The 20,852-nt window shown below is 42.9% G+C and overlaps 1 protein-coding gene across 4 annotated transcripts in view; it reads left to right on the plus strand.

The window, feature by feature from the left end:
• The first annotated feature begins 992 nt into the window (after positions 1-992).
• The window catches only part of PHF20 (PHD finger protein 20), a 46,066-nt gene continuing 26,206 nt past the window's right edge, over positions 993-20,852 (plus strand). For 2 of the 4 annotated variants that reach the window (XM_035123396.3, XM_035123402.3), the window contains exons 1-3: positions 993-1,138; positions 8,701-8,840; positions 15,279-15,389. In XM_035123396.3, the coding sequence (XP_034979287.3) occupies positions 15,307-15,389 (83 nt within the window). In that variant the 5' untranslated portion in view covers positions 993-1,138; positions 8,701-8,840; positions 15,279-15,306. Of the gene's footprint in view, positions 1,139-7,674; positions 7,870-8,700; positions 8,841-15,278; positions 15,390-20,852 lie in introns of those variants that run through there. The other 2 variants (XM_088673472.1, XM_035123401.3) reach the window with 2 other exon arrangements.

The following is a 20,852-nucleotide window of genomic DNA, read 5'->3' on the forward strand; positions in this document are numbered from 1 at the left end:
CGGCTACCTAGCTGTATTCTGATTATGGCCATTGATCCCGTCGCCAACATCAGAGATTCTGACTGCTGCTCAGAGCAGCGGACTGAGGAGGAGTTATGTTATATAACCTTATTAACTTCCCCCAAAACCTGAAAGAGGAGAATCTGGTCCTGATTTTCTCACTTCTGGAAAATTTTGAAAATAAACATACAACAATTTAAAAAACCAGAAAAATTATAAACAAGGATAACCTGCATTTTAAAAGAAAAGAGCAAGATTATAAACCAACTTGCTTCTCCTCCCAGCAAAATTGCTCCTAGCCACTCCAAATTTTTTTTGCACACCCACCCACCCATTGGGCCTGCGCTCTTGGCGGGGGGGGGGGGCAAGGGCCAACATGGCCAACCTCAAGGTACGCCCCTGGTTGGAAGAGCGAGTGAGCAGAAAATTGCCTTGATACGGAAGCCAAAAAATTCATATTTTTTGTTGTTGTGTAAGCTCAAAAGTCAAGGTGCAACGCTATCACTGAAGAGTGCCTGCACTTCAGAGTTGACCACTACAGCAGTGGGTGTGGTTGGGATCAGAAAGAGATCCCAGAACGAAGCACGTACTCCCGTCACTGAACTCTGCCTCACGTGAAGGAGAAGGTGTGGTATGTTTTAAACGTGGCCTTAAAAGTGGTCCACAATTTGCGGCTGATGGCCCTTCTCTCCAAGTATTTAATAAATACACCTGAGCCCAGCAACAGCAGCGGGTCCTCCTGAATAAAAAAAAAAAGCACGCGCTCGTTGCCTGTGTCGTGAGTTCCTCTCACTGGCGAACTCACACTGGACAACGGGAAAGCAGCAACGCCACGCCTTCCGGGTCCCAAGAGAAGGATGCGCAACGTGACGGGCCGCCGCCTGGATTTTGCGCGAGCGCCCCCGAGCCCTCTCGGCCGGAGCCACGCCCCCTGACCATTTCGCCCCTCCCCCAGGAGGACCCTCCCCTCTCCTCGCGGCAGGCAGGCGGGCGAGCTAGCGGCGCCGCAGTCGCGTCGGCCATTTTGTGGCGCTGCTCAGTCGGCGGCGCTGGGCTGGACTCAGCGAGCGGATCATTGGCGGCCCCTGCCCCCTGCGGCTCGAGCCCCCTGCACGTACGAGAAGCACCCCCCTCCCCGGTAAGGACCTGGCGCTTCCTAGGCGGCCCCGCGGAGAGAGGGAGGCGGGGGGGGGGAGCCCGGCAGCGAGCGCAGAAGAGTTCCCGCCGCGGCCTCACAAAGGCGGAGAGGGGCGGGGACCAGCCGCTGCTGTGGCGGAGAGGAGGGAGTCCCGGGCCCCGGGCGTCGCCTCTCCCCCCCCGGGCTCGGGGTTCCCGGAGGCTCCTTCAGCGGGAGCCGGGAAGGTGCTTGGCTGGTTCGCCGGTCCCTCCGGCGGCGTCCGAGCGGCTTTCGGCGCCCGCGTGGGACCGGCGCGAGGCTTCTCGGAGGGGCCCGTCACGTCTCCCGCGCCGCCTCGTGCCCTGCGAAGGGGCGGGTAGCGGCGGCGGCGGCGTGTCTCTTCGCAGCGCTCGGCTTCCTCCCGGCACCATGCTTCTTGTTCGTCGGAGGCTGCCGACGCCGCTCGGCCCCCGTCGGCGAAGGAAAGCCAAAAGGGCAGGCGAGCTTCTCCTCCTCCTGGGCAAGAAGGGATGCTGTGTTTCTAGGATGTCAGTAACGTGACCTTGATCGTGGCAGGTTCTGCATCAGCCAAGACTCCGCTCATCCCTTTTCAAGGCGCAGCGTCCGGTTTGAATCGAGACGCAGTTGCGCTTTCATTTTTCCCCCTTTAATAACACGCCAAGTTACGCATCTTTTTGTACCACAGGACTGACGCGCGCGGTTTGTTTCTTTGGCTACTTTGGCTTCATTGAGCGCCCCACGATTAGTGGTTTGTTTTTTTAAGGATAGTGTTCTAGTAGTGGCCGCAATAATTGCCACTTAGGGCGTAGTGACACCCTGGATAATTGTTCCCTCTTCTCCTTGGGCAGAGATTATCTCTTGTAATAATTAAAGGTGGTGATGAATTGCTGGGACCTGAGAGTCTGTATTATTTTCTTGACAGTCATAATGGGTGTTGCAGTTACATAACATATGTTTTCCTAATTGCTTGCCCTTAGGGCTTATATTGTTGGAATAGGTCAGTGCCCTTCGTGTTGGCTGTGGGTAGTTGTTTGTAAGGCCTTTTGAGAAATGTGGTTTCACTTTGTGTGTTTCAAATTCACTTTGCTTACCTTTTCTGTGCCTATGGGAAAATAGGCTGGAGTGGAAAGTATTCTTGGGTACTTTACCTAGAAACCTAGATCTTTTGTTCCCACAGAATTGGGCATATTCAATCTGCCACAGAAAACCACAGGGGAGGATGTACAATAAAAAATGCCAGTGGGATCAAAGTTTTTATCCAGAGTTGCTAAAACTTTAGTAAATAACCTGCTTGTAAACTATATTTACTTTTCCATTCTTGTTAATGCTACTACATTATAATTAGATCATCTTTTACTTGGAAGGTAAGATATCAGGACAGTGTGTTTCAGTGGCAAGATGACAAAGCTGATCTGGAGGGCTGTAAATCAAACAGAATACTGCTATCATCCATGTTATTTTTAATGAAGGGAAAATATAAGGATATTTAAATAAATAGTAAATTGAATACATATTTAGCAGGATAGTTTTATTGACCCTCCTCATTTTGTCTAAATGCAACAATAGATAACTTTTTAAGCAAATGTGCCACAGTATTTCAAGCCCAAAGAATGAAAATGTGTCCCCTTTGTGTATGCTATTTATTATACAGTACAGTACAGGCAACGTCTCTACAAAGGTTTGGTTTTGCCTCAGACCCTACTAACCTCAGGAGTATGTGGCACAGGAGAGGCCAGCAGAGCATGGGGTCCATGACACTTTGTTGTAGCCAGGCTCCCAGTACTTGCTCCTGCTCAGATGTGCCACGAACTCCTGCTCTTTATGCAACTTGTTGTGTGTATGCTGCAGACTGACCACACAGCCTGATGAATACCTTCAAGGAAATTGTACAAATTTAATTGGTCAAATCCTGTTGCTTTGTGTGGTGATCGGAAAATCAGTACTGTAGCTGTATTAGCAGTACCTTCATTTACCCACTCAGTCGTTTGAACTGCTATGTATGTAGACTTAGGGAATTAAAGCAAGAGTTCTGGCTCAGTGGTACAGCGCTTGGTTTGTATGCAAAATATCCCAGGTTCAATTAATGGCATCTCCTGAAACCCTGGAGGGTCATTGCCAGTACTGAACTAGATCCAGCAATGGTGTGACTCCATAAGGCAGCTTCCTATGTTGCTATGGTATGCAAACTGAGCAGGGGCAGAGGAGGAAGAATTAGTAGCTGGTGGTTCTAGTAAGTTGGAAGTTTCAGTTTTTCAAGTGGGGCAGTAGCAGAAATCCGTGGCTGAATACAGTTGTAACTTGCTCTATAACAGCAGCAAGTTTATTCCTCTAGTGTGGATACTGTTTTAAATAGGCTGTCTAGGCTAAACTTTAGCACCACATTGTAGTTACGGTACCTGCACTCTCTTTTAAAGGATTGTACAGTATCAGTGGGCAACACAGAGCATAACTGAACATCTCTGGTTAACACGAATTTAAATTAATTTAAATCACTACACATACTTGATAGACTCAATCATATAGTGCAGAACTAATGCACTCTTGGAACAAGAAAATATAGTTGGTTGCAATTTATAAATGCATCACACTATATATGTTACAATATGATATGCATATATTTTGTACTTGGGTATTGGTACCCAAATAGGGTACCCAAATAGGGAAGAGTGTCTTTTAGATGCTGAAATGGTAAATACAGTTTACTATTGATTTTTGGGGAACAAGTTTTGCAAATGCAGCAGAAAGAATAGAGAAAAACAGAAATGTTGATGACTTCTGCTAAACATTTACTATTACTAGAATCAGCCTTGGGGAAATAAAACTTTCCCAGTAGTTTTGTGTTCATCTGTTGTAGGATATTCAGGTTGCATCTTTTCTTCAAACAACAAGCAATTCTCAAAAAAACAATGTACACAGACATGCCAGTCTTGAGCATTAAGCTACATGCACTCACATATCTGTCAATTTTATTTCTTAAGCATTGATAGAGCAATTTAAAATAATATATATCAATATATTACTGATAATCACATGGGGGAAATGTTGATTTTATGCAGTGGTAAAAATGTCAGGGCAGTTCTTTCCAAAGTTCTACCTCTGGAATGAATTACCTATTAGTAGGTAGCTCCACTCAGCAACATAGCAGCAGCAATCTGCACAAACTGCAGTTTCCAGACCAACCTTAAGAGCATCCCCACAAAGAGTGTGTTACAGAAATCCTGCCTTGAGGTTACCAATGTATGAATCTCTGTATCTAGGTTGTCCAGGAATGTTACAGCTGGTGCACCAGCCAAAGTTGGTAAAAGTCACCCCTGGCTACCATGGCCACTTGGGCCTCCAGTAACAATAGTGTTACTGAGGTGTACCCTCAGACTTTGCACCTGTTCTTCAGAGAGAGTGCAGCCCCATCCAGAACAGGCAGTGTGTCCACTCCTCAGACCCAGGAACCTCCTACCAACAAGGCCTTCGTTTTATCAAGATTCATCTTAGCGGCCCTTATCAATCCCTGTGTCCAGGGAGACTTGCATATCTGTTCCTGACTCTGGGTGTCATTTTCATACTGATGACATCACACTCCAAATTTCCTAATGACTACCTTGAACAGCTTCATGTTCAACAGCAATAGAGACAAGAAGGTAACCTGCTTCACCCCCCACAAAGGCCAAGATGCAGGCACCCAATGCCAAGCTGTAGAACAGGCCTTGTACGTATGCATGTAGCCACTATTTTGGATAAGCTACGGTACGATCAGCCTACCTCTTCCATATACCATGGGACAAAGCATCCTCCTCAAGATAAAAAAAACTTGCTGGCTTAGTTCCTCCAAGTATGGAAAACTGCCTGTGAAACAGCAGACTATTTACCACTTCTTGTTGTCAAGCAATTTAGCTTCATCAATACAATTTGCATGTTTACCATTAAAAGAGGGAGGGGGATCCTGCTGAACTGGTCCAGTAAGGCAGTCTTTTTCAACCACTGTTCCGCGGCACACTAGTGTGCCGCGAGATGTTGCCTGGTGTGCCGTGGGGAAAAGACTGCGGTGGGGCGGCGAGCCACCGCGTCACGCCTGCAGAATCCCTGGCTGGCTGGCTGGCTGAGCGCGTGTGGTTCCTTCCCAGAGGAGCCTGGCAGGCGCCAGCAGGGGGAAGCGCTTCTGCGGGGAAAGCAGGCACTCTTTTTCCCGGGTGCCAAGTGGAGCTGGAGAGGGAGCAAACAGCAGAGGGACCGGCTCCCGGGTGACTCCGCTCAGCCGCGGGCTGCTCTGCGGAGCGAGGCTCTCTCGGTAGCACCTCCTGCTGCCCCGGGGCCACGTGAAGCGGGCGGTTGGCCGGCTCCTCCCCGCCCCCTTGGGCGCCCACCCCACCTGCTGCATCCCCGCGGAGCCCGGGAGGGCGCTTCCGGGCGGCAGGCGCTGGCTTTGTGGGCAGGGCTGCCTAATGGGCCAGTGTGGAGTGGGAAGGCCCTGCGTGACCTCCGACGGGAAGGCCCCTCCGAACCTCCCAGCGCGCAGGGTCATCGAGGGCACCTCGAGGAGCGAGCGCGGGCCCCTGGCGGCGAGAAACGGTGCCCGAGCGACGGGCGGGTCTCTGGGCGCAGCTAGGCACGTCTGCTGCTCTTGCCTGACCTTGTTGCCTTACAGCCCTGACGTCTTGCGAAAGTGACAGGCGGGGAAGGAGGCCGTGGAGTTGTGGGGTGGGGGAGTTCACGAGTGATCTCGGATCGTTTATGTTTATGAGGCAGGAAGATGCTGCCAGCCATGGCGCACATGCATCCAGCTTTGTGTATGGGTGTAGTGCCCCAGTGCCAGGCTATCTTGTGCCCCAGGCAAAGATAATTACTTGCACCCAGTCCCAGCCACCCCCAATTGCTAATTTCAGTTTTCATAAGCAGACAAAATTCTTCAAAATATTAAAGGTATCAGAAATGTATATTGCAACCCCCCCCCCCCCGGTCAGTCTTGATGCTGTTGAGGGTCACTTTACACCTTGGGAAGCCCCTCCCGTTTTGGGTTTGAGTTGAAGTCCCTTGACCTTATTATAAATGGAAATACCACTGTTGCGGGCACTTGGGATTCCAGTGTGTGGACAAGCAGCTAAAACCTCAATAATAACCTCAAGCAGCTAATAACCTCAATAATATAGGCACAGAGTTAAATTTTTTAACATTTTCTAATGGTGGTGTACCTCGTGATTTTTTTCATGAAACAAGTGTGCCTTTGCCCAAAAAAGGTTGAAAAACACTGCAGTAAGGTACTACAGTTGAAAGCCATGAAACAATTGAATAGAAGCAACAAGGTTACACTTCACCTCTGTCTCTCTCTGAAATTTATATTTAAAAAATGTCCAGTAGCAAGTAGCACCTTAGAGACCAACTGACTGCATCAGACCAACACGGCTACCTACCTGAATCTCTCTGTGAAAGTAAATTATCAGGCAACCAAGGCCAAAAAAGTTCTGAACCCAGACTGGAATGAGTCTAGATAATCAGTTTCCTCTAGGACAGGATGATCCAACGCATGGACCAAGGCCTAGGGCTTTTTTGGCAGCCATCAGCAACATTTGACCCCTCCCAGCCCTCACACTGCCTTTTCAGAGCTGGGTAAGTGAGGCACTGGACTTTGGAAAGGATGTATGACGGCTCTGATAGGGTCCTAGAGCCCTCACACCTCCTTCCCAAAGCCCAGCACCTCACTTACCTGGCTTTTGGAAGGCAGCATGAGAGGTGGGGGGAGCGGCATCAAATTTTGGCCTCCCCATCCCTGCATGACAAAACAGTGTGCAGCTCATGGGTTCCCAAACAAAGTATTCTTGTGGCCCACGGTATAAAAATATTGGCCCACCCTGCTCTTGGAGCACCTGGAGCCAAACTGCTGCTGCCCTTCTTAAGCATCTTCCCTAAAAAGTAGTTATCATAAGCCCCTGTGACCAGGTGGTTGTTTTTCTTCTTCAAGAATGGCTGCACTACTGCATCTTTTAAGGTTGGCAGGCACTGCTTCTGCACACAAATATGCATATACTATGACTTGGACTTAACCAAGTAAAACACAACACCCGTCACAAGCTTGTTCAGATCAGCCACAATGAGAAAAGGTTGAGAAGTTGCCAGGTTAGTCAAACAGCTACAAGCACCTTGTCCCACACCCCCAGACCTCAAAAGCTAAAACTGCTCTAATAAAACCAGACTGTACTTTATCTAAACTTTTCACAGCAGTGTTGTCCAAATCATCATGGATTCAGTAAATTTCATCATTGAAGTGTCTTACAAACTTACCACAGCAGGCTTCCTATGCTCCTGTTTATTGGGATGGATCTTAACCTTTGTTCCGTGGCTACTTAAGGATGAGATGGAGGTGACAGAGTATACTTTCCTTCGCCACCCATTATCACCTCACAGTAGGCACAGTCATGTCCTTTAACATGCGCTCAATTGCATTTGTGGCAAGTCTTGCACCATATGTGCTCTAGCTGTCATCTGACCTGCTTCATTCTTGAAATCTCTGGAGGCAGACATTCTTAATGGGTTACTTACCTCTGCAGGGGAGAACTGCCAGCTGCTGCTGCTGTAAGACCAAATCCCACGAAATGGTTGGACCATAACAATTGGTTATTTCAAGTCTCTCTCTCTCTCTCTCTCTCTCTCTCTGCTCCCCCCCCCCCCCCCGCGCTTCCCGATTATACTTCCCATACTTGGAGGCAGTAACTAAATTGAGGATCTCCCCTGCACAGTTAAAAGTGTGCATGAATCTTCAGTAAGTTGTCAGTCCTGGATAAACAGATCTAGGTAGTAAAAAGAAATGTGGAAGCAGAATCCTGGGGGAAGAGATAAGCAAACTGGACAGGAACAAAGAGTAGACAGCCATAGTGGGAATAGGATCGCCACCTGTTAATTTGTTGCCTATAGGTGCAGTGTCACCTGCAGAACCTCCATCTGTCTCCATACCTGCTAGTGCCAGTTATCTAATGGGGATGAGGTACAGTAATCGTCTCATCTGCCACTGCCTCAGCTCTCCTCTCCTCATACAAGTATTTAACAGTTTCTTAAATGTAATCAATACAAATCTACATTTTTAGAGTTTTGAATTTCAAGAAAATAATTAAAGGATTTTGGGTTATATACCAGGCAACAACTTTTTAAAAATAATAATAATTAATGTGTCAGTAAAGACTTAAAGGAGCATATGTGCTTAAATTACATGCTAAATGGAGAAATAAACATTTGAATGTAGCCCATTAGTTTTAGAAGTTTTGTATAGTTAAGAATACTTTTCTCATCCCTAATCCTTTTATAGGTTTACATTACATTACACAGCATTATTTAACAATAAGGAAATTTAATTCAAGGGGAATCATTTTATTTTTGCCTTCAAAGTTCCACTTTGGGATTGAGATCAGTATGTGTACCTAGAATCATTAATACATTTCTGCATTTGGGACAGGGTGTGGGTCAAGGAAGATATTTTCTAAATATTTGCTGAAGGAATGCTGCCTAGTTTTATAGGAATGTTAATATAGTAGTAGTGATGGTCTTAGCCTTATGTAGCAATTGCCTTTTCTTACCTGCAGGTGTGTTTTTCAGCGCAGCCTGGCTGTGGCCATCCACTTGCAAGGGATCCTAATTGTAGCAGGCATCATGGACATTCACCACTCCTACTTTGGATTGACCAATTCTGATGAGGGCATGCAAATTGCGGGGGGTGAACTGGGTGAGATTTTATTTGTTCTTGCCATTACCTATGGTATGATGCACAACACATGTCACAACTGAGTATTTATGATTATATTGCTTATCTTGGTGTATCTATTTTATTGTGCTATGTAGCTCTGTAAACCAACTCCAGTAATGTGTGCTACGAGTGATTGTGTGGAGAATCTTGTACACAGTTGTGTTCATTCTGCTGCTTCATTAGTTTATGTTTGATACTAATCAAATATTAGAGAAGAATATGTTTTCTAAAGTCACACACATGGCACCCAGTCTATCTTAGCAACCTTCTTCTCTAATGAGGGTAGTATGATGAGATAGTGGGGATGCAGTCACTCTTACAAACTCAGGGTGCATCAGTGAGTGATGTCTGCCAGAAGGCATTCAGCCCACAAACCTTGGCTAGTGAAAGGAGAAAGATTCCATATCTTCAATGATACTATATTACCTTTAAATGTTTCACCCCATTCAGGTGTTCTGTCTCTTCCATCCTCCAGTTTGAGAGCCACTGATATACTAATAAAATAGAAATCAACATCATCATGAAATAAGTATTATCATTGATTTATTAATTGGTTAACCACTGTCTCAAGGCAATTTGCACATAAGATGTATGAAAACTGGTTAAATCAAAAGATGTTGCCATACGTCATACTAATTGTCAGATGTCTTGTGGGATACATCTGCTTGTTTCAGTGCCTAAGCTAAACCATTCTTATCTGATGTTGTAGTTGAAGTTGCTTCAGTTACTAAAAGACTAAATTTTCTTACCTTACAAAATACTGTGTACAGTTCCTGGTGCGAGCAGAACTTCTACAGTTTTCTAATGTTCTGCATTACTGATAAACATTTTACCAATTAATCTGTTAACAGTTGCACAAAGTCCAAGAATAGCAGCTTATTTTTTCCAGCTCCATCTTGTGTCCCAGAATGAATCCTACAAACAACATCCACTAGAAGAGAGAAAGTACACATTAACTGACAAAAGACAACCATTGAAACAGAGCAATATAAATTGGACCAATATATCACTAGGCACATTCATCAGAAAAAGTATAGTATATAGTGGTACCTCCGGTTACAAACTTAATTCATTCCAGAGGTCCGTTCTTAACATGAAACTGTTCTTATCTTGAGCTGCACTTTCGTTAATGGGGTTTCCCGCTGCGTGTGCGCCACTAGTGCGCGACTTCCGCTCACATCCTGGGGCAAAGTTCACTACCAGGAGCAACTACTTCCGGGTTAGCGGAGCTCATTGCCCAAAGCTTTTGCAAGGAGGATGGTACGTAACACAAGGTTCGTAACACTGTAGTATAGTAAAAGCACATTATGTAATTACTTCAGTGACAAAATGGTGTAGCGAGTGGGAATGAAGGCATGCAGAAACATTGTTGATATGCTCCAATTCATAAACCACCATGAAATTTTACAGCCAAACTTGAAAATACCTGCTTTCATACAGTGGTACCAAGCACAGTTAACGCTAATCAGATAACAAGGTCCCTTCATAACTGCACTTAAGACCATATTTCCAAACCCTGGTCAGCAATAATCATGGCAAATATCAGTACAGATGCAATGGTAACCTACAGTTAAGTGAACAAGAGAAAAAAATAGGAAAACGTGCCAAAAAGTGGAGGAGAAAGAGGGCAGTTTGTATATTCCCAAGCATGGGTCTGTCAGGAAAAGGCCTACTTACGAGTAGGACCCTGGCAGAGACACATGCCCGGCTGGCATGCTCTCCTCCCTCCTGGGCGATCGTTCGGGAGCTTCATAAGCATTCTCTAGCCCGAACATCACAGCAACTGGTGCCAGAAGACACCAGCATACTTTAGGGATCCACAGAGGTTGCACAGTTGCGTAACAGAACTCAGTAGCACAGCATCTTGGCTAATCTACTTTATTTACATATAAACACACACGGAGCTCTTCATCATGGCTCCCTCTCAAGATCTAGCTTCACAGACAGCAAAGAGAAAGAACAAAGGAACAACAATTCCACTTCAGGAACACACTAAGACAAACATCCTGTCTACGTCACTTCCCACTCTGTGGAATGAAAACATATACAGTCATATGACAGACAACAAACCTATGACTGCACACGGGGAATGAATCTCCCAACAGGGTCACTGCCAACTGCAGTTAAGGGAGCTAGCATGATGTCTGTACTGGGCCCCATAATGTCTACCACACATTAACATGAATAAACTAGCAGGAGCAGTTAATATGAAAAATAGTGTGATCATCTGTGGTTTCTGTAAATCTGTAAATCATTACTGCAGTATAAAACCATTCTTTTTTAACCTGGCACTTTGAGTCCATGGCTGCTGTCAAGAACAGAGCTTGATGTGCAGATACTATCCCTCTCTCTTGGATTGGTCTTCAGACAGAGACATAGTATTACAGACATTCTGTGCATTGTGGAAGTGGAACATAAAGGTTATGACTGCTGAATCTTTTCCAGGCTGGATACAGCAAAGGAAATAGAATATGCTGTTGTATGGAAGCATGATTATTATCATAGAATCAGAATCAGAAGAACAGAATTAGAATCTAGAGACAGGCCTTTGGTGGAGACCAAGAAGGGAGGAATAAAGGAGGAATAAAGAAAATGAATAATGCAGGATGATAATAGTCCAATAATAAACTGACCTGACCAAAGTCAGTTGGATCTAGTCAGTTCCATTGTGGGAGGAAATAGCCTTTGGACTCCAGTAATAAAGCATAGCTGTACACAGACAAATGCTAGCCTTGGTGCATGTCCTGATGCTTGTCCTCGTGCATGTCTTGGTGTATGTTCAAGCTCAACATGACAGAATAAAGAAAATGCAGTGCTCTGGAAAACTAGGTTACTTTTCAGTGCTATTGAGAAGTTGATGGTGGAAAGCACTTATCTGGTGGGAAAGTCACTAACATGAACAGCTCAGCATTCTGTAATACATTTAATTGCATCTACATGTTATATGTTTTAAAGCTATTGGGGGGGGGAGTAGTTTCTGTTTGAGGGAGAACCACCTAGGAAGTGGAGACCACACATTTTAAGCATATTATGCCCTGTGCGTGAGGATTCAGCACACACTCCATTTGCACAGATGGTTTTAAATGTTTTCAGGCTCCTTCATCCATTCAGTTGTAAAGCCCGTGAAGGCTTTTGATTTATCTCAAAGTTATATTCCACTGGAAAGGTGTCATGGTCCCTTTGGTGACTATTGGATTAGCTGCTTTGGGTTACACAGAGGCCAAGAAGCCTCTGGCTAGGCATTACATGCAAAGGGGACTTATAAGACCTTAAAACTTATTTTTTTAAAAAATACTTGCTGCTTATGTACCTGATAGCCACTACTGGAGGCCTGCTTGACAGTTTCTGTTCTTGCTAATAGTCCTCAGTAGGCTTAGAAATTTAGGCAGTTATTTGTTTGGCCTAAAGACAAATTTTAGTAACCCACCCTAAACCAAAAAGAGAACAGGATAGATAGAAATATCAATCACCCGCTTTTTCTCTCACATGAAATCTCCTTGCCCAGCTCTGTCAAAGCTTTCCTGTGCCTTCATTCATTTTTCACATATGCAGAGCTGAGCTAAGTTGCTACATATCTCTGTCTATGCCTTCTGGGCCCAGAGTCCAGTGGCACAGATGGACAAGACTTCCTTTCTTTTGTGTTATATATTGAATACATGGTATTGTATTAAGGCAGAAACCCTGTCTGCCTGGTTAACAAAGAGGTGTGGGAAATTATGCCTTGTTCTGTACAGGTGTCTAATAGGTTGGTTTTCTGGGTAAGAAACAGTAGGACACGCTGCAGCTGTTGACTGGAGCTAGTTGCCAGCATCCTGCTCTGCATGCCTAGCTCTAAAGTTTGCTTTGCATACTGGCCTTTTAAGTCAGAGAAGGGAAGCACATAGTTGTGAATGTCCCATTCTAGCGTGTTCCACAGTAGCAGGATTGGCTATCCACATATACATATTTGATAGTTTGCAGCTTGTGTGTTTGTGCGTGTGTGAGGGAGAGAGAGAGAGAGAGCACTGCAAGACCAATAAAATAAGCTGACGTGTAATGTGTGTATGTCTGTTAATCTTCTATTTCTGCCTAAAGTGGGAACAAATTACATTCAATAAATACCAGTATGTATTTGGTTACATAACTGAACCATATGGGCCTTGGGTAGGGGTCCAGTTTCAGAAGCTTATGGAAGCCTCAATTCTCTTTTTGATTGTGCAGCTATTTAGGAGGAGAGGGTGTCATTCTTTTTCACATGCTTAGTAGAGGTCTTCAAGTTATATTTTAGCTCATGGTTCCATATGTCTCAGTCATATTTTTTTTAGATGTGCAGAGAAGGCTAAGCAGAATCATGTTTGCATTGCATTTAAGATGAGAGATGTGTTGCCACTCTTCAGTTGTATTAAGACACTCGACTCAGTGCATGTCTCATCACTCGCTGGTATGCATGACAAGACAAAGCCCAGCCCTCCTCTCTGCCTTGGACATGGATGGGGAGTAGGGATTGTCCCTGATGTTGGACTGTACTGGAAGCACAGCCCAAGTATGGGGAAGATCCCTTTCACACCAGCTCCCAGTTGGAGAAGGCTGGGGCTACTATTCTTGGTGCTGGGCTGTCCAGAAAAGCAAGCCCTGGCTCACCTACAACCTTTAGTTCAGAGCTTGATGGGTGGCGATGTTCCCTACACCCGTGCTGGGCTAACAGAGTGATTCGTCTGCATGCCTCTAAAGCAGGCATCCCCAAACTCAGCCCTCCAGATGTTTTGGGACTACAATTCCTATCATCCCTGACCACTGGTCCTGTTAGCTAGGGATGATGGGAGTTGTAGCCCCAAAACATCTGGAGGGCCGAGTTTGGGGGTGCCTGCTGTAAAGCCTAGCAAAGGCATTGCATGCGTAGAATGACTTTTGTTAGTGCAATGGAACGTCCCCTCCCTTCTTCTACTCCTGCACCCCCAACCTTCTGAAGCAGATTTGGGGGGTATGGGGAGCACAGGGGGAAATCTGTTACATGAGCAGTCTTTCCACCTACACAGTGACTTCATTGGATTCAACGAGTTTGGCAGGCTACTGAGAACTGCAAATTTTGGCTTGGCTATCAAATTTTGGCTTGTCTCTGTGTGTATAGGATTTGTTATTGTAGTCCAATTGTTATGCTGTTGACAGAGCCATGTAAACCAGCAAAACATATTTTTAATATTTGAAACATTGTTAATGCCCACTGCTTCTTAGTAGCTCAAATTTCAGCAGAAAATCGTAGTTTACTTCACAATAGCATTTTAAAATTATGATTTTAAGCTGTACATCAAACTTAAAACTGAAAATAAAAGCAACTCTGGGAGTCAACAAATGTTCCAGTTACCGGGGGGGGGGGGATGAAAGCTTTTAGAAAAAGGTGTTGCAGTTCTATTGTAATGTCTAAAACACAGTTCATTAAGAGCCACCATGTTAAGGCTGTTTCATTTTGCAAATGATTTTCATGTTCTAGATCAGTGGCGTTCCAGATCACTGTTCCAGAACAGTGCTTTTATATGTCACTGTTCATTAGTTTGAGTCTTATGGTGTTAATGAAGGAGCTGATAAATCACAAAACAACCTTAACAAAATTGCAGCAGTAAAAGGCTGTAGTGCTGTTAGCATGAACTTGAAGCAAAAAGTGCAAGAACAAAGGCATTTGCAGAAAAGATAATATATTTAGCAGTATATATCAGATAACCCAGATAATCCAGTAGCGTCCATGGATCACCCAGTTTTCTGTAATACACTACATACACTAAATCTAAGATTTCTGTACTGTGTAAAAGCTAGCACTGTCCAGTGCATCATATCTGTAAACTTGCAGGGTTGAAATTAAGGACCTCTTCAGACAATGCATCTGCTTTGTGGTTACTCAAAATTTGCTCTGCGTGATATCTGGCCCATTAGAGAAACATTTAGAGCGGACAATCCAGGTGGTAAGCAGTTACATGCAAAATAGCTTGTTACGTGGCAACAACACAGTAAACTCTGAAGGTGGTGGCCATAGCACATGGAGCAAAAGCGTAGACAGGTAGCACTGGAAACAACAAACAGTGATGTATAAAACTGCTGAATTATCAATAAAATATTGACCACAAAGAATTTAATTTGAGAAGCATTACAAATAGTTGGTACCTGAACACCGGAGGGAGCCCCTCAACAATGATACTGTTTCCACAGTACACCCAGGTGCTCCACTTTGACAACCAGAGTTGAGTTTTAGTAAGATATGGGGTATACAAAGCCAGTCTTTGTAATGAAGAGACTATATATTAAAGGGCACTCTTTTCAACATACAGTATAAAGAATGCAAAGAAAACTTACATAATTGAAACATTGGAATATGAATTATTTTAACTGATTAGACAGATTAGCAATTGACACAGGTTCTGGTGATTGATATTTAATTGCATTTTTCAGGGGAATAAAAGCAGCGGCTTATAACAAAATGAGAAAACATCCACCAAACAGAAGAGGTATCAGCTTTGAAGTGGGAGCCCAGTTGGAAGCCCGAGACAGATTAAAAAACTGGTATTTCTTATTTCATGATAAAACTTGGATACATTTTTGTGATGCTGTCACATTGTGCTACAAACAGGGAGTCAAACCAACAAAAGTTCCAGTTCAGGTCTGGTTCTGATTCAACTGCAATCAGACAGTAGCATTTTGGTAACTGGTTCAGAGTATCCGAATCACCTACTCTTGTTCTATACTTTATGTGAGAAAACGTAAATGGTGATTCGCATATATGATAAGTTGATTAGTATCAAAGTGGTAATTATCCTAACGTTAATAATACAAAATGTTTAAACATATTGTACAGATGCAGCTATTTATCTGTCGATCTTTATGTCACATTGTAAAAGTAGAAAGTTTCAAAAACTTAAAGGCCTAGTTTGGGTGTAATGGTATTGTGCATTGAACTTTGGTATTCCCACCTTCCCTTTGTTTATACACTCAGCTTGGGAAGTAACTGCTTGGTTAATTCACAGTTTCTGTGATATCTAAACCATAGATACCATAGCTGCCAAGTTTTCCCTTTTCTCGCGAGGAAGCCTATTCAGCATAATGGAAAATCCCTGAAAAAAAGGGATAACTTGGCAGCTATGTAGATACCTGCCTGCAAACCATATTGGGTGCATTTGTACACAGTGCTAAACTATTGTTTAGCAGTACTACTGTATATGCACTAGCTGGAGTGAGTCAGAGCAGAGGCTCATGCTCCCACACTTCCTTCATTTCTCTTCATTGACCAGGAAAAGAACATTTATTTTCCACAATCTGGTTTATTACAAATGCTGGCAAAAGTCCTAACTCTGCATTGACAGTGGGGAAGCACTCAAGCCTAAGGCTTTCCACAATAATTTTACAGCTTGTTCGTATAGCACTAAACCATGATTTTAGCACTGCATTCTTCTCAATATTAGTTCTGTGAATGCATTAGTAGTTTATTATAATTCTTTGTTTTTGGAGTCAGTAAGTGCTATCTTTTCAGTTTTTAGTCAAACCCTTATTCCAAACTAATAACCTGCCCTTTTTTCTGTTGTGTTCTCGTTCTTGTTTCAAACAGTGATGTGGGACAGGATATTTTCAGTAATGGGGAAAAAAATTCCATTGCTATGTTTTTCCACATTAAAAAAGACCCATTTCTAAAACTACAATGTTTCATAAAATTAATTTGTAAAAATAATGGATAAAAATAACTAGTCAAAATGGATGGTTCCCCTTGAAGTGTGCATGCATACATCTTAACAGATATAGCACTGAGTATGCCAAAACTGAGCATGTTAACCATTTTCAGTGCCTTCATTGTCCACCTTAAAATTTGAGGACGCATATGTTACTGAATTGTAATGTCAATGTTTATAAGTATTTCATAAAAAAATAGAACAGCTTTACATTTGCTTGAATATAACATCAAACATTTCAGTTCGGATACTTTTGGCTATTTAGGAAATGAGATATTTATACAGCACATAATATTAGCATGGTATTCTTTAATAAAAATGATAAGTAAATAAAAATGACATTTTAAAATAATTTAGTTTAATAAATACGGCAGAAATTACAAATTGAATTAGGGCATAATAAAAGTTTGCAGACAGCTAACATCACCAATGATTATGTAGGTTCTGATTATGCTGGGTTTTCAGTTTTTTTAAAAAAGGGTTCGGTTTGACTCCCTGACATTAAATTTGTTCTGATTGCAAATGTTCATACTGTATAGTATTTATTGATTTTGCTCCCCTCACCTAATGTCTGCTGATCTGTAATACAGTGCAATCCTGTACATGTCTACTCAGAAGTAAGTCCCATTGAGCCTAATGGTGCTTACTCCCAGGTAAGTGGGTATAGGATTGCAGCCTTTGTGTTAAAACTGTTGTGAAGTTGGTACAGGGTTCATCCTGAGTTTCCTGCACAAAGAACACCCAGCTGCACTTCCTTGAAAAATAATCTCAGATTCAGGATCTGGAATCTCCATGACTATTTAGAGTAGACAGTACTAGACTACATGGACAAATAGTCTGGTGTAAGGCTGTTTCCTAAGCCACAGTGAGACCTTCTGCCTTACACCATTTTAATTGTTATCACAGTATTACTGTTTTTGAGGTGCCAAGTGTAACGGATCTAGGAAGAGGCTCTGAAAAAGACATTTGAGTCAACAAGTTGATCATTTGGGGATTGCCTTCTCCCATGTCATCCTAGTCGCTCTCTAAGATCAGAAGGAATGGTTCTTCTCTGTGTCTTTCCCAGAGTGGAAGCACAACTGAGTGGGACAAGAGAAGAGGCCTCTAAATAACTTGTATCATGGGATGCTTTGCCTTGTGAAATGTGGTGGGCTCTCTCCCTTGCTGTTTTTTGTTTGCAAGCTATTGAAGACCATTTCATTGGGACCTTTTATTTTATGACACATATATGGATATATTCTGAATTTTTTGTTATTTTTCTGGAAGTATTATGTTTTATATGTTGTAAACAACCATGAAGGGAGCATACTCTAATCAATAAATTGTTAAAAAAACAAAGAACAATATGGTTAGGGTATATCCCATTCCCATTCCCCTGAGGTATAGTGTCCTTACTCTTCAATACCCTGCACTTTGAAATGAAGGACCCCCCTGTTGAGTGGCTGAAATAAAAAAATTGATCACGAGGAATGCTTTAAAAGGGGGTGAACTAGTGGATTACTTTTTCATTCTGACTTCATGGAGGTTGAAAGTAGAATATGATATTGTACTGTTCTGAATCGATAAGTAGAACATTTTTGTGTTATATGAATAGAGAATCCTGGAAAGTTCGCTTTTTGACATTGCATCTTGAGGAACACCATGTATAGGAAAACTGAGAATCAAGTTTTTTTTAAGAGACTGAGCTGAACCTTGACACTGCAGAACGCTGATACTAGACATTTGTATAGAAAAGATAGCTACACATTTCATTTTTAATCATTCCGTCTCTCTTGGGTTAATGTATTATGGAAACATGCTTTCATGAGAACTTGTTTTGGCTAGATCAAGGCTATAGCAAATGACGTATCTAAAACAATGCATTTCAGACAGTTTGCAGTCTGCTGAAAATTAGGGTTGGTAGCATTGGAAGTTTATAAAAAAAAGAGAGTTTATTTTTGAAATGTTTCAATGAATGAACTAGTGTCTCTTGGTAATGTTTCCATTTCTTCAGTTTGGTCACTGAAGATAATGTACACCACTTAGAAATTTAAATACTTAAGTGGTATACATCTTAACTGTCTTAAATTGTTTGTTTGTTAAATCTATTGGTCACTTTTTTTAGCAAGGGACCACAAAGTGACTTACATTGTATAAACAAACAAACAAACACATTAAACCAGGCATGAAAGAAAAACCAAGACAATCCTCTTTTTAAAGGCAGGATTAAAATTTCCCCATCCACTAAAGGATAATTAAGAGCCAAAGCCCTCGTGAAAAAGAAATGTTTTTATTCGGTGTCTACATCTATACAATGATGATGCCAGGTGAGCCACCCCCAAGGAGAGCATTCTAAACACAAGGAGTCACCACTGAAAAGCACTGTTCTAATGTTGCCACCCTTCAGACCTCCTGAGGAGGGGCACACACAAGGAAGGGCTTCAGATAATGCAGGCATCCCCAAACTGCGGCCCTCCAGATGTTTTGGCCTACAACTCCCATGATTCCTAGCTAAGAGGACCAGTGGTCAGGGATGATGGGAATTGTAGTCCAAAACATCTGGAGGGCCGAAGTCTGGGGATGTCTGAGATAATGGTTGCAAGGTCGAGGTTGGTTCATATGAGGCGAGGTTGTCCTTGATGCATTGAGGTCCTTAGCTGCATAAAGCTTTATAGGTCAAAACCAGCATTTGAATTGGACCTGGAATCTAATTGGTAGCCATTGCAGTTTCGCCAGGATTAGTGTTAACTGCCTAGAGCAGGCATTCCCAAACTTCGGCCCTCCAGATGTTTTGGACTACAATTCCCATCATCCCTGACCACTGGTCCTCTTAGCTAGGGATCATGGGATTTGTAGGCCAAAACATCTGGAGGGCCGCAGTTTGGGGATGCCTGGCCTAGAGTCTATTGCCCCAAGCAACCTGGGCATTGAATTCTATACCAGCTGTAAATAATAAAATCATCAGCTCAGACCAAGGGCTCCTAATACATTAGGGAGCTCTGATGTGCATATGAGACTCCTGTATAAGCTAGTGGGTCACTGTTGCATAATGATACAAACCTACTTGTAGATGAGCTTTTTCTTTCTATACGAATGTATGAAAGTGTGTTGATTTTATCTGTTCTTGCTGCCTATGTGCTGCTTACCTTTTCATTTGTTATTTAAAATATCTGAACAATACTGAACAGCTAGTTAATTATAGTTTCCTTGACAGTAGGCCTTATAAACAGAAACCTTTTGAATAAACACTTCATTGCACATAATGTGCAAGTAAAAAACAATACTGAGTTGCGAGGGGAAATTGTAGCTTGTTAGGCAGATGCTGGTGTTATGTCATTCTCCTTGGAAGTATAGATGGGTGTGTGTATATAATCAGTATATTTGACATAACCCTAGTTGTTTTCAGGAGAAAGGCTTTCTTGATGCAGTAGCAACACAGCAAGAATTGTATTAGACTTCATGATAATTGGAGGCAGAAGGTGGGTTGCCGTTGTCAAGTTATAAAGCAACCTGGGCTGCCCTTTATTGAACTTGAGTTGAGATGCAAAACTGTGATTCTAGGTTTGAAAAGAACAGCATTAACTTTTCTGAGAATTGTAAACTTAGTAAACACTTGACTAAAGAATGATTTATTGGGAAAGTGGGACTTGCGTGTATCATTCTGCACTGGTGTTTCCCCCCCCCCCACCTCAATTACCAATGTAGTGTCCTCAATTTTTGTTGGACTCCCAACTTCCATCAGTGCTGATTGACCAGGGCTCATGGGAGTTGTAGTCCAGTGACAATTGGGGAGTGTCATGTTGATTATTCCTGGTTTTAGGCAATTGAGTCTAATGTAGCATACAGCCTTTTGAAGAAAAGTGTAGGTATTACTATAGCAGAATACAGATTTGGAGCATGTATTAGAATTAGTTTTAAATTACTATATTTAAGTATGCAAGAACTAGTCCTTAAGAAGTTGAAAATGATTATTGGTTACAGCCGATGTGATATTGTATAGAATTCCTTGGTTGTAAGGGTATTCGTGCTATTGGGTCCATTTTATAGAGCCTCCTAAGATAGCACTTCAAAGACGGTGAGCAAGGAGTGGTAGAAGGAGAAGAAATGGCATAAATGGTGTAGGATTGCTAACCATCGATGAGTAGGGTTTTGATTTGTTTTTTGGCTATGCTCTGGAAGTATGTATCTGAAGAAGTGTGCATGCACACGAAAGCTCATACCAAAATATAAACTTAGTTGGTCTTTAAGGTGCTACTGAAGGAATTTTTTTATTTTGCTCTGGAAGTATGTTACCCCAAGCTGATGCCTTCCAGATATTGTTGGTCTC

Source organism: Zootoca vivipara, chromosome 7, assembly GCF_965207765.1.
Source record: "Zootoca vivipara chromosome 7, rZooViv2.hap1.1, whole genome shotgun sequence".
Lineage (NCBI taxonomy): Eukaryota > Metazoa > Chordata > Lepidosauria > Squamata > Lacertidae > Zootoca > Zootoca vivipara.